At 44.4% G+C, this 12,247-nt stretch overlaps 1 protein-coding gene across 1 annotated transcript in view; it reads right to left on the bottom strand.

The window, feature by feature from the left end:
* Window positions 1-11,926: 11,926 nt before the first annotated feature.
* GCNT2 (glucosaminyl (N-acetyl) transferase 2 (I blood group)) overlaps window positions 11,927-12,247 on the bottom strand; it is a 29,539-nt gene continuing 29,218 nt past the window's right edge. The window contains exon 4 of the mRNA XM_072152576.1: window positions 11,927-12,208. Within this exon, the coding sequence (XP_072008677.1) occupies window positions 12,018-12,208 (191 nt within the window). The 3' untranslated portion in view covers window positions 11,927-12,017. The remainder of the gene's footprint in view (window positions 12,209-12,247) is intronic.

Genomic DNA, 12,247 nt, shown 5'->3' with positions numbered 1-12,247 from the left:
TTGTTTTAGCAGGCATTTATTGATGGTGTGCCTTATAGTCCGAAAAATACGGTAGTGGGGGGCCACAGGTATTAAGTATAGATTGCATTCTTGCTTGTTAGTACAAGTTTAGAAAACAATAGGTGCGTGGCACAATGAGGGGGTGTAAAGTGTGGGTCCCTATACTGTGGGGGGGCAGTACCATATATACCGGCGTATAAGACGACTTTTAAAGACTGAAAAATCTTCTGTCTGGTCTGGGGTCGTCTTATACGCCGGTAATGTTTCTTCTCACCTTTTCCGCGATCCACCCAAGCTCCGCTGCTATGCTCTGGCCACCGGTGACAGCTATGTGGGTGCCGGCGTCGCAGAGAATATGACGTCGGCACGCGGCTGACGTCATATTCTGTGAGCCGCCAGCGCTCAATGAGCTGTCACCGCCGGCCGGAATGTAGCAGCGGAGCTTCGGTGGATCGCGGGAAAGGTGAGAAGCTGTTTTATTATTAGCGTGCCAAGCAGGTTGGCTATATAGAGGGGGAGGCGGCAGGATGCAAACTGGGGGGGCCGGCATTCTGCACAATTGGGGGCCGCCAGGCTGTATAATAGCTGGCTGTATACTGGGGGTACAGGCTGGCAGTATACTAGGGGGGGGGGCAGTTTGGCTATATACAGGGGGGCTGGCTGTATACTGGGGGTACAGGCTGGCAATATACAGGGGGAGCTGGCTGTTGGAAAAGGGGTAGTCTTATACGGTGAATATATCTTAAACTCTATATTTTTAACAGGAAAGTAGGGGGGTCGTCTTATACACCAGGTCGTCTTATACGCCGGAATATGCAGTAATTGTTAGCTTCATTATCAAGCGTAAGGGCCAAAATGTGGACCATGTACTGTGTGTAAACAAGAAAGTATGTATAATATATATATATATATATATATATATATATATATATATGATTTTCGCCTTTTACAATATGTTATACTAAGAAGCACTTATTATTTCTGTATTGCCGGTATTTGCAGGAGGACTTTCTGTGCATCTCTATTAGGCCCCTTTCACATGATTGTATATGGTGCCCGTATATTAGCCATATGAACAGTAGTGAACATACGGTCACCATAGGAGAGCATTGTGCACTTGTGTGTCACCGTGCCATTACTGGAAAAACAGATCTTCTGTAAGAATGTGAGAAGTGGTCACCCCTCAACCTCCCCAGCCAAGCAGTGCTGCCCGGGGCATACATGTATGTGAAAGGTGCCTTTTAGTATTTTGTGGAGAGTGTTAGGGGTAGCAGCAGGATAACACTGTGAGGGGACCAAGATGTAGGGACAATGAAGAACATAAGATGTCTGTTTGGTGAACTCCACAGGAAGAACTCGTGGTGATGCCTAATGGAGAAGATACAGAACACAACAATTGCAGTCACTGGATGGAACAAGTAGGGATTCCTACTGTGGTTTCTGTAGCTGTATATGTTACAGGTACAGTAGTTATAGGCCAAGCTATACATGATGGGGGTTATGTACAGATGTGGGTATTACTGAAAGTTTGATACATGTGCGCTGGGGCCCATGCACCGGATCTTTTACAACCCTAGCAATGCCCCTGCCTGACACACTAAAGAATGGAGGATGTGTACCACTGTATAAATATTATGCTACACATTGTACAGCATAATATGTATACTAACATACATGTTGTGTATATATGCTGTATGTCTATATTGGGTATGGTGTGTGTGTATACTGTATGGGTGATATTTACCAGAGCCCTGAAATTACACTTGCGATTATTCACCCCAATCCGCCACCTTCACACCAGTGGGGCATGGTGGGCTGGCACAGGGGCGAATTTTCACTGTGAAAATTCTTAGGCTGCATTTATATGCATTTCTCTTAGGCTGAAGCCTCTTGATGTATGGTGCTGCGCTAGACCACCAGGGGCGCGAGCACCGGCGTATGATAAATATCTCCCTATGTCCCTATATGTGTATATATGTCTGTATATGGCACTTTAAGTGTGTATATGCTCCATGTGTGAGTGCATGAGTGTATAAATGTGTGATTGTATATCGCATATGTGATCGTATACGTGAGTATACAAATATGTATATTTTTTAAGTTGCAAGGGGGACCCCTATTTGGAAGTCCTTTGGGCTGTGATTCACAGTTAACGGGAGGAAATAGGAAGAAGTGAATAATTATCACGCGATGGAGCCAGAAGGGGCTTCTGTGATGTACACAGGGGCCCCTGAGGCTAATTTGCATAATTTTGCAAAACTTAAAGGACATGAACAACCAGCATGAGGGATTATAAACGAAGCACTGGTTATACTGGTGGGTGCCCCCTCTAGCAGGATCCACTCTTCTTTTAGTTTCTGATGCCCTGTTTAGTTTCTGATGAGCCTGAGGAGCTCCGGGTTTCATAGGTGTTAATGGTGCCTGGATAACAGCCTAATAACAAATATAAAGGTGTCAGATAAGGCATCAGTTATAGAGTAATTCAGAAATATGATTAATAAGCCAGCTTTCCCAAAAGCAGTCTTGGGGGTGTAGATGCTGAAATATAGGGCAATATAATGAAATATGTATACTCTGTATAAAATTAAATAGAAATAACCTTACATTTTTAAACACTATATACCGTATATACTCGAGTATAAGCAGACCCGAGTATAAGCCGAGACCCCTAATTTTACCACCAAAAACTGGGAAAACCTATTGACTCGATTATAAGCCGTGGGTGGGAAATGCATTGGTCACAGACCCCCCCCCCCTGTATATAGCCAGCCCCCTATAATATACAGCACTGCCCCCAGTAGTATACAGCACTGCCCCCAGAAGTATACAGCACTGCCCCCAGAAGTATACAGCACTGCCCCAGTAGTATACAGCACTGCCCCCAGTAGTATACAGCACTGCCCCCAGTAGTATACAGCACTGGCCCCAGAAGTATACAGCACTGACCCCAGAAGTATACAACACTGCCCCCAGTAGTATACAGCCTGCCCCAGTAGTATACAGCCTGCCCCCAGTAGTATACAGCCTGCCCCAGCCTGCCCCCAGTAGTATACAGCACAGCCCAGAATAAAAAAATAAACTTATATACTCACCCTCCGGTGGCCCCGATGCGCAGCGCTGCTCCCCCGATGTCATCGCGGCTCCTCTTCTGGCTTCCCGGCTCCTCTTCTGGCTTCCCGGCTGCTCTTCTTGCTTCAGCGTGCTGGGCGCCGCCATTGTTCTTTCCCGGGTGGCGCCTAGTATGGCGCGCCGCGGCTGATGTCATACTAGGCGCCGCTCGCGAGAAGAACATGGCGGCGCCCAGCACGCTGAAGCAAGAAGAGCGGCCGGGAAGCCAGAAGAGGAGCCGCGATGACATCGGAGGAGCAGCGCTGAGCATCGGGGCCACCGGAGGGTGAGTAAATAAGTTTATTATTTTTTTAGTCCATTTTTAATTAATTTTTGGTAGTATTGACTCGTGTATAAGCCAAGGGGACGTTTTTCAGCACATTTTTTGTGCTGAAAAACTCGGCTTATACACGAGTATATACGGTACAACATTTTTCCAAGCATCTGTGTAAATGCTTTGCTTCATTAAAGGGAACCTTCTATGCAAATTAACCATGATTAAAAAGCATTGCCAATGGTCCCTTTCCATGGCTCCAATATTTAAAAATATCAGATTTAAAGGAGTACCGGAATTGTTAACCCTGAAGAGCTACAAGCAGCGGCAAAGGAAATTTTTGCGTCCCTGGTAGGAAATGAGAGGGCTCAAGACATACAAATAGAGAGCATTCACAGGGCTCTGTGGTCTCCTGTTATATGTGGACACAGCAGCCAGTTTGAAAGCAGCTAGAAACAAAGAAGTGATCCAAATCAGAGATGAAAAAATTGCCCTATATCAGGACATCTCATCTGCCACCCTCAATAAGAGGAGAGTACTAAAACCTTACAGATTATCTTTAATGTAATAATATCCTGTTTCGATGGCTATTCCCAATCAGAATAACATTCCAGAGAGGAGGAAAAAGATGCACAATAAGGCACCCAGAAGACCTGATTTCTGCCTGGGAAATCCTAGACATAGAACCACTTGATATCGCCTCCTGGTCCGCAGTAACCCGCGGTAACAGTTCCTGGACCTGCCAGCACTCCCCACGACGGAGCCATTTCACAATGACAAAGGGGAAATCGCCAAGGAGGAAGAAGCACACAGATTAAAAGTTGATGTTATTATTATTGACTGATCCCCACTTCCGAAGAGAGGAGCGCAATGTCAGATAAGTCCATCCAATTTAAACCCAAATTGGCCAATAAAAAGGTCACCCAAAACTAGAGGCCTAAACCAAGAGTATCTTACAATTATACACTCCCATTCAAAGGGTTCCCCACCATGATATAAACTAATTAATTCACCTAAACTCACTCTAGAGAACCTAATTTTTAACCTCTGAGCTACAATCCCCCCCTCTGGACTTACCCCATACTGGTAACCACCAGATCTTTTAAGAGAGCAGGTCCAATGGCCACAATCACCGATCAGGGACACTTTAGTCTCCACCCCCCCCCCCTTCTCATCCTACATTTGAGAAGACATACTCACACTGCCTCTCGCTGACAAAAGGTGGCAAACTAGGTGAATTACTAAGTTGTTAGTATATAAAACTAACATGACATGCAAATTAACCACATGTCAATATTGTTCTTGTTTATGTTCTTGTTATTTGTACAGGTCTAATTCCATCTTGCCTCGGGGGATCCGCGTCTTCGCCAATCAACACTTAACCATGAGTCGCATCAGTACACAAAAAAAAGTTGATAAGCAAATATGGCAACAGTAACAGTTGTAACATCCAACGTTAGGGGTTTGAACACGCCATAGAAGAGGTCTCAAGTCCTCACTCTACTACATAAGTCCCAAGCCTGAATATCCTATCTACATGAATACACACGTTCCAATATTGGTTCCATAGCACCTATGACAAAGCAGCAAAAGGGATTACAATAGCAATAGCCAAATCGATACTGTTTGAACACACCGCTTCTTTTTACGACAGCGAAGGCAGAATCTTATTTATCAATGGCCTTTGAGGTAACACTAAAATCACGTTAGCTAATTTGTACGCACTAAATACTGGTCAAATAGACTGGTTAATAAAGACGTTGGACAAATTACAAAACTTTGCTGATGGTATGATCTTCACAGGAGGGGATATTAATGTTGCCCTGCACACTTCCCTAGATTCCTCATAAGGAACCTCAGTCCACTCTCAAAAAACCCTAGCCAAATTACATAAAATGTTGCAGAGAATGGAATTAATAGATGTATGGTGGGCAGTTAACCCCTCTACTAAAGTTTTCACTTTTTATTCAATGCCACATGACAATATAAAGAATTATACAACATCCCACCGTACACGCCCTCCGATGGATCTGACCCAATGTCCAAAATAAAACTCTTCCTTGAAGGATTCCACCTCCCATCCCTTAATGCTTCAGAGGCCGAAGAACTGTCAGGCCACGTAATGAAACTAGAAATAAGGAAAATTGTAAATTCACTACCCATACATAAAAGCTCTGGACCAGGCGGCTTACCAGCCTCCTACTATAAAAAGTTTGCAGACGTGCTACTTCCCCATTTAACCACTTGGTGCGAAGCACTCCGTTCAGGATCACAAATTGTGAACAATCCCTTTCAGGTAATATTTCTTTCACTGCAGAAATTCTGCAACAAAAATTACTGCAGTTCCGTAATGGCAAAAACAAACCAAGTTATTTTTTTCTGCCACTGCATTTTCGGTATCTTTTACCTTAAAGGGTAAAAACAAAAACAAGATTCTTAAATATACTCAGGATAACAAAATAACACATTCTCTAATTCACTGTTATTAACAAAAATACAGCATTTCACAGATATAAGTCCAACCTGTCTCTATCAGTCCTGGTGTATACAATTTTGATTGCCGCTGGATACGACCGTAAATCATCTGACTAGGGTCAGGCAGGATAGAGTTTTCTCATGAATATTTTCTCCTCTCTGTTCACTGCAGTGTGTCACGATCAGAGGTAATGGATCCTCTGTGCCACTACGGGCGATGACTTAAACTGACACCTAGGATCTAAGTGGTACCTGGTTTTCACCATAGCCCGCCGCAAAGCAAGTTGGACTTATTGTGGCGTGGTACCACCAGGTCGTTCCACAGGTGTGACTTTACCCGCGGTGGCAGCCAAGGCGTAGTGAGAATTGTGAGGCAAACTCGTAGTCAGGCACAGACAGGAGGTCAAGACAGACAGCACAGGTTCGGAGTCGGGGACGTAGCAATAGGTCAGGACAGGCAGCAAGGAATCGGAGTCAGGAACGGAATCGAGGTCACAACGGGAAATCTGAATAAACGCAGAAGGCTTGGACTGCAGCTTCTCTCAGGCATGGAAGCACAAAGATCCGGCAGGGAACATAGAAAGGAGATGTAATTTTCTAGGGCAGGCAGCTGGCCAGCGCCAACTAGCGGCGCGCTGGCCCTTTAAATTTTACAGAGCTGGTGCCTTAGGACTGCGCTGGAGTGCGGCCATTACAGGGATCGCTGCTGGAAGTGGTAAAGGTGAGTCCAGACACTGGGGCACACTGAAGTACAAGGTTGCACCCAGGGCCGATTCTAGCATATTTGCTGCCTGAAGTGAATATTAAAATGCTGCCCCCCCCCCACTCCTGACCACTCCCTGTTAAGTAAATCCTTAAACTTTACTAACAATTAACAACCCTACAGGCAGTTCCCTGACACTGTGTGAATGACTACTGGATCTGAGAGTCTTTAGTGGCATCTAGTACCTTATAGATGACAATCTCTTCCATCAGTAGAACTTTATTACGGGTTCTCCAATCCATGATGTATCACAGGTGAATTCACGGCCAGATGTCTTCAGCTCCGTGCAGCACATCTCCACCCGGCGTCCCTAAAAATACCACAGTCACTTACAGTATGAAGTCTCCTGGATAACAACATTGGGGGTCATTTACTAAGGGCCCGATTCGCGGTTTCCCAACGTGTTACCCGAATATTTCCGATTTGCGGCGATTTTCCCTGAATTGCCCCGGGATTTTGGCGCACGCGATCGGTTTGTGGCGTATCGGCGCTGGCATGCACGCAACGAAAATCGGGGGCGTGGCCGAATGATAACCCGACGGATTCGGAAAAAACGCCGCATTAAAAAAAAAAAATTGGTCGCACGGGCCATACTCACATGCACCACGATGAAGACGATGAACTCTGGGGCACCTCGGCGGACTTTGGTGCAGCAGCGACACCTGGTGGACATCAGGCGCAAGACCTTCATGAATCGCCGGAAGACCCGAACGCTCGTCGGAGAAGCCGTCGCTGGAACGCGAATGGACCGGGTAAGTAAATGTGCCCCATTGTGCTCCTAAATAATATATACCCCTCACAACACAACTGACCACACTCTCCCCACATATAACACATCCCTTCATTATATATATATTCTACTGGAATTATAGCATGCTAAGCAATATACAACACCCCCAATTTATTAATACAGACCCCCCCCCCAACATTTGGTTTACATGATGCAAAGTAATCTGTATCCTATAACTAATAAATATATAGCACCCCCTAATGAATATATATATATATATATATATATATATATATATATATATATATATATATATATATAATAACTAATAGCCTGCCTAGTTAGAAACGTTTAAAATAGCAAAATTTTATTAATTATCAGTTTAAAAATATGCGTTCACAATCTAGTCCCTTCCGGATGTGGGATCCAGATGATTTAGGCATTGGCCAATAATAAGGACTTATGTAAAGGGTCCATAGACGGGGTGGTCAGTATAGAGGTAATCCCCGGCTAACGGGCTATTGAATTGGGGATCAAGTCTGGGCGGAACTAGTGTGATCTAGCTCCGCTTGACTGAATTCAAGGTGCTGATGTGTTTTGTCAGCCCTCAGGGAACGAGCAAGGTGCCCTACGATCCACTTTTATGAGTGCCAACTCTTTTAGTGCACCATAAAGGGTTTGAGCAGTATGCCCTTCCTAACACCTAACGCGTTTCTGCATCATTTGTTGGGTTAGATGCGTCCTCAGAGGTGCTAAGGTTATTTATTGTCGGTGTGACCTTGTTTAGTTACACACCGATAGCATTTCCCCCCCACAGCATTGTAGCAGCTATCAGCCAGGCTGTGAAATGCCGGGCTTTTAAAGATAAAGGCTCCGCCCACTAGGTTGGATGTGTGGAGTGGGCGGTGAGCCTCGCCCGAAGCTGATTGGACAAGATCAGCTTGCTGGCTACTGGAAGCCAGTGTCCCGCCTGCCTTAGCTTACAGTCTACTCCCACCACACCATTAGGGGGCGTGCCCCGGACGGCGCGATAGCGGGGACGACCGCCGCCCAAGGGGCAGGGCAGTGGATTGGTGACCGCCCATCACAACGTGACGTCATCATCACGTGGACGTGTCATGTGACTGTCTAGTCATATGTGTTACTATGGAGATCTAGTATCGCAGGATTGTCCGGTAAGGCAGATATATCAGGAGGACGACACCAATGTATTAAATGGCAATCATGGCTGTACGGGTATTATATATATACACATGTTCGGCAGGATGAAATTATGAGATAGTAATTCACTTTTAATCATTTGTTAAATATGACCACCGATGATCATATAGTCACTGGTGATATGAATGTTACCTATTAGGCTTATTAAATGAAGCAGGCATATGGCACGAAGTCATTGAGACCTCTGGGTTTAACAGTGTCCAGAGAGAATATCCACCTTGATTCCCTCTGGCAGACTACTTTATCATAGTCCCCTCCCCTAGATAGGGGGTTCACTACTTCAATACCCTGGAATTTAATGACCTCAGGGTGCCCTTGATGATGTTCCCATACGTGTCTGGCAATTGGGGTATCTTGTTTGTTGATAATGTCCCTAATATGTTCACCAATTCTTGTTCGCAGCTCCCGGATCGTCTTTCCCACATATTGGATGGAACAACAGCAGGTAAGTAGGTAGATTACTCCGGTGCTTCTACATGATATAAATTTCTTAATTGGGAATGTTTTGTTCGTCCTGGTGCTACGGATATTTTCTCCCTCTTGTATGTATTTGCAGTTTTGACATCTTTTGCATTTATGCGTACCCTTTGGGGGCTTGGGGAGCCAGGTGGATTGTTGGATAGGGGTTAGATGACTATGCACTAGGCTATCGTTTAAGTTTCTTCACCTCCGGAATGTAATTGAGGGTTGATCCCCTACCAAGCTCCCAATGTCGGGATCACGTCTCAAGATACCCCAATATGTTTGTAGGGTTTCCCGGATCAGATGATGTCCTGTATCAAATGATCCGATAATCCGAATTTGAGGATCTTCATCTTCCCGTGCCCTTGGATGTAATAACTCGTTCCGATTGGAGCATAATGCATGTTGGTATGCATGCCTTAAGACTCCATCTGGGTAACCACTTTGGCGGAATCTCTCATGTAGATCCGCTGAGGATGATATAAAATCGGGAAGTGATGAGTTATTTCTTCTTGCCCTTAGGAACTGTCCTTTGGGAATGCCTTTAAGTAACGGTTTTGGATGATGGCTTTGCCAACGCAATAAGTTGTTGGTTGCTTTACAGGGACCCGCAGTCTGCCGCCTAAAGCGAGATTTTCATCTCGCCTCATGGCAGATGCGGCCCTGGTTGCGCCTGAGACCCAGGATATGGGTCACGGGGGCACCCGTTACACAGTGCCTTTGCAGCGGCCCCCACCCTTGCATTCAAAGATGAGTTTAGACACAGGCACCCATGTGAGCATTTCCTGCTGTCAAGCTGCATTGTGAAGAGACTAATTCTACAAGTTAGACAGCTAAGATCTATATAGCAGGGGAGAGATGCAGAGCTGACAGTGTTTGTTATAGCTCAGATGTAGCAAAACTGAATTGTGTTGTTGTGTTTTATATCCAACTCATTGATCTAATCTCTGATCTGCCACATCTCTCTTTTTCTATGTGTCAGATATTAGTACAATGTTCAGTAAATAAAAGTGTATATAAACCTATACCCTGATAATCTAATCACATTGTTAGCACACAGCATCTCACTGCACAAGAGGTATCATCAGGGGCGGACTGGGAAATTAAAGTGGCCCTGGAAAAAGTTTTAAAAGTGGCCCCATAGTGTGGGTTGGTCCAAATTCTCAGAAGGTGGAGTCAACATAAGTGGGCTTGGTCAGAATATAAACCACAGCCATGTTTGCCATAGGTTAGTTTATGCACAAATGCAAATATGATATGATTTTAATATAAATAATTATATTTTGCAGCAGCTGAGATGATAATTATGGTCATGAAGTTCTGCAGCAGCTGACCGGTGTATTATAACATTCTGCAGCAGCTGAGGTAAGTATAAGGTTCTGCAGCAGCTAATGGGCTTAATATGATGATCTGCAGAAGCAGAGGTGAGTATTATGTGGTTCTGCAGCTGCTGTAGTGAGTATTATGATGATCTGCAGCAGCTGAGTTGTGTATTATGATGTTCGGCAGCAGCTGAGGTGTGTATTATGATCTGCAGCTGCTGAGTTTGTATAATGAGGTTCTGAAGCAGCTTTGGTGAGTATTATGATGTTCTGCAGCAGCTGAGGTGTGCATTAAGGTGTTCTGCAGCAGCTGAGGTGTGTATTAAGATTCTCTGCAGCAGCTGAGGTGTGTATTAGGATGTTCTGCAGCAGTTGAGGCATGTATGATGAGGTTCTGCAGCAGCTGAGGTGGGTATTATAAAATTCTGCAGCAGCTAAAGATTGTTATGATGTTCTGCAGCAGCTGTGAGGTATGTATTACAAGGTTCTGCTGCAGCTGTGTTGAATATTACAATGTTCTGCAGCAGCTGAGGTGTGTATGATGAGCTTCTGCAGCAGCTGAGGTGTGTATGATGAGGTTCTGCAGCAGCTGAGGTGGGTATTATGAAATTCTGCAGCAGCTGAGGTGAGTATTATAAAATTCTGCAGCAGATAAAAATTGTTATGATGTTCTGCAGCTGCTAAGGTATGTATTATGAGGTTCTGCAGCAGCTGAGGTATGTATTACGAGGTTCTGCAGTAGCCGTGGTGAGTATTACAATGTTCTGCAGCAGCTGAGGTGTGTATGTTGTGGTTCTGCAGCAGCTCAAGTGTGTGTTAAATTGTGTGTTTAATTGTGTCGGCCCCATGTGTGTGATGCGGCCCTGGAGGGGATCATCCCACCGGAAACTTCCCCGGCAGATTTTATGGCCAGTCCGCCCCTGGGTATCATAAAGTGTCTGCTTAGAGAGTCCCTGCCCACACCCGGGGATTTTGCACTGACCATCCTAGGGAGTAATAGGAGCTAAAACAGCAATAAAACTGAGTAAAATTGTAAGGTAACATGGTTACAAATAATCTCTATTGTGTAAACATCACTAGGGGATAAAAATTTGAGAACTTTCTTTCATAGGAACCCTCCTTTAAGGAACTGTTCACACAGTGGAATTTCAATCACATTTTCTAATGGGAAAATATTTAGCAAAATACCTCTCAAAACTGTATGTCTGCCATGTGTGTCCCAACGGGATGTTCTCAGAATACAGTGTATATCGATCAAATGCATGGAAGATGCAAATATCGCCATGTGCACTTTTGTTTTGCAGTAAAGAAATAATCAAGGACAAAACGAAAAACGGCTCAGCCAAGCTCCAGGCAATGCGTTTGAGGTCCTTTATTCTTGCATAAGAAAATACAACATCCACATTGTGGGGAGCTGCCTGGAGCTTGGCTGAGCCATTTTTTGTTTTTTCCTGGATATTTTGCCCCAGCAGAGGGGTGGTTCGTGCCTCACTCGGCATGTCCTAAACGGGAGGTGAGCTGGTTTTCTCCACTTACACTATATTAAGAAATAATCAAGACTGACAAATTAATAATAAAAAATATAAAATAGTTTATAATTTTATACAATTTCATAATATTTCATATTCAATGTTTACTAATATATCAACTTCTTTATAGTAGTTAAAAGAACCAGCTAGGTTGCAGTGGAGTTTCACTCTGAGATAATGCTTTGTTCCGTATCCTCAGTTCCAGGCATTCTAATGTAGGAGGATACCTTGAAAGCTCAAATTTGTTGGCGAATACACTTGTGGAGTTGTATAGCCATGGTAAATCACCTTCCCCATAGACACAAACTTGTCTTACATAGCGACCTGAAACAAATGAAAGAAAAAAACAAAAGAATGATTTCA

This window comes from Engystomops pustulosus, chromosome 5 (assembly GCF_040894005.1).
Source record: "Engystomops pustulosus chromosome 5, aEngPut4.maternal, whole genome shotgun sequence".
NCBI classification, from domain to species: domain Eukaryota; kingdom Metazoa; phylum Chordata; class Amphibia; order Anura; family Leptodactylidae; genus Engystomops; species Engystomops pustulosus.
Note: the sequence above shows the minus strand (reverse complement) of the source record. Positions and strands in the feature narration are given on the sequence as shown.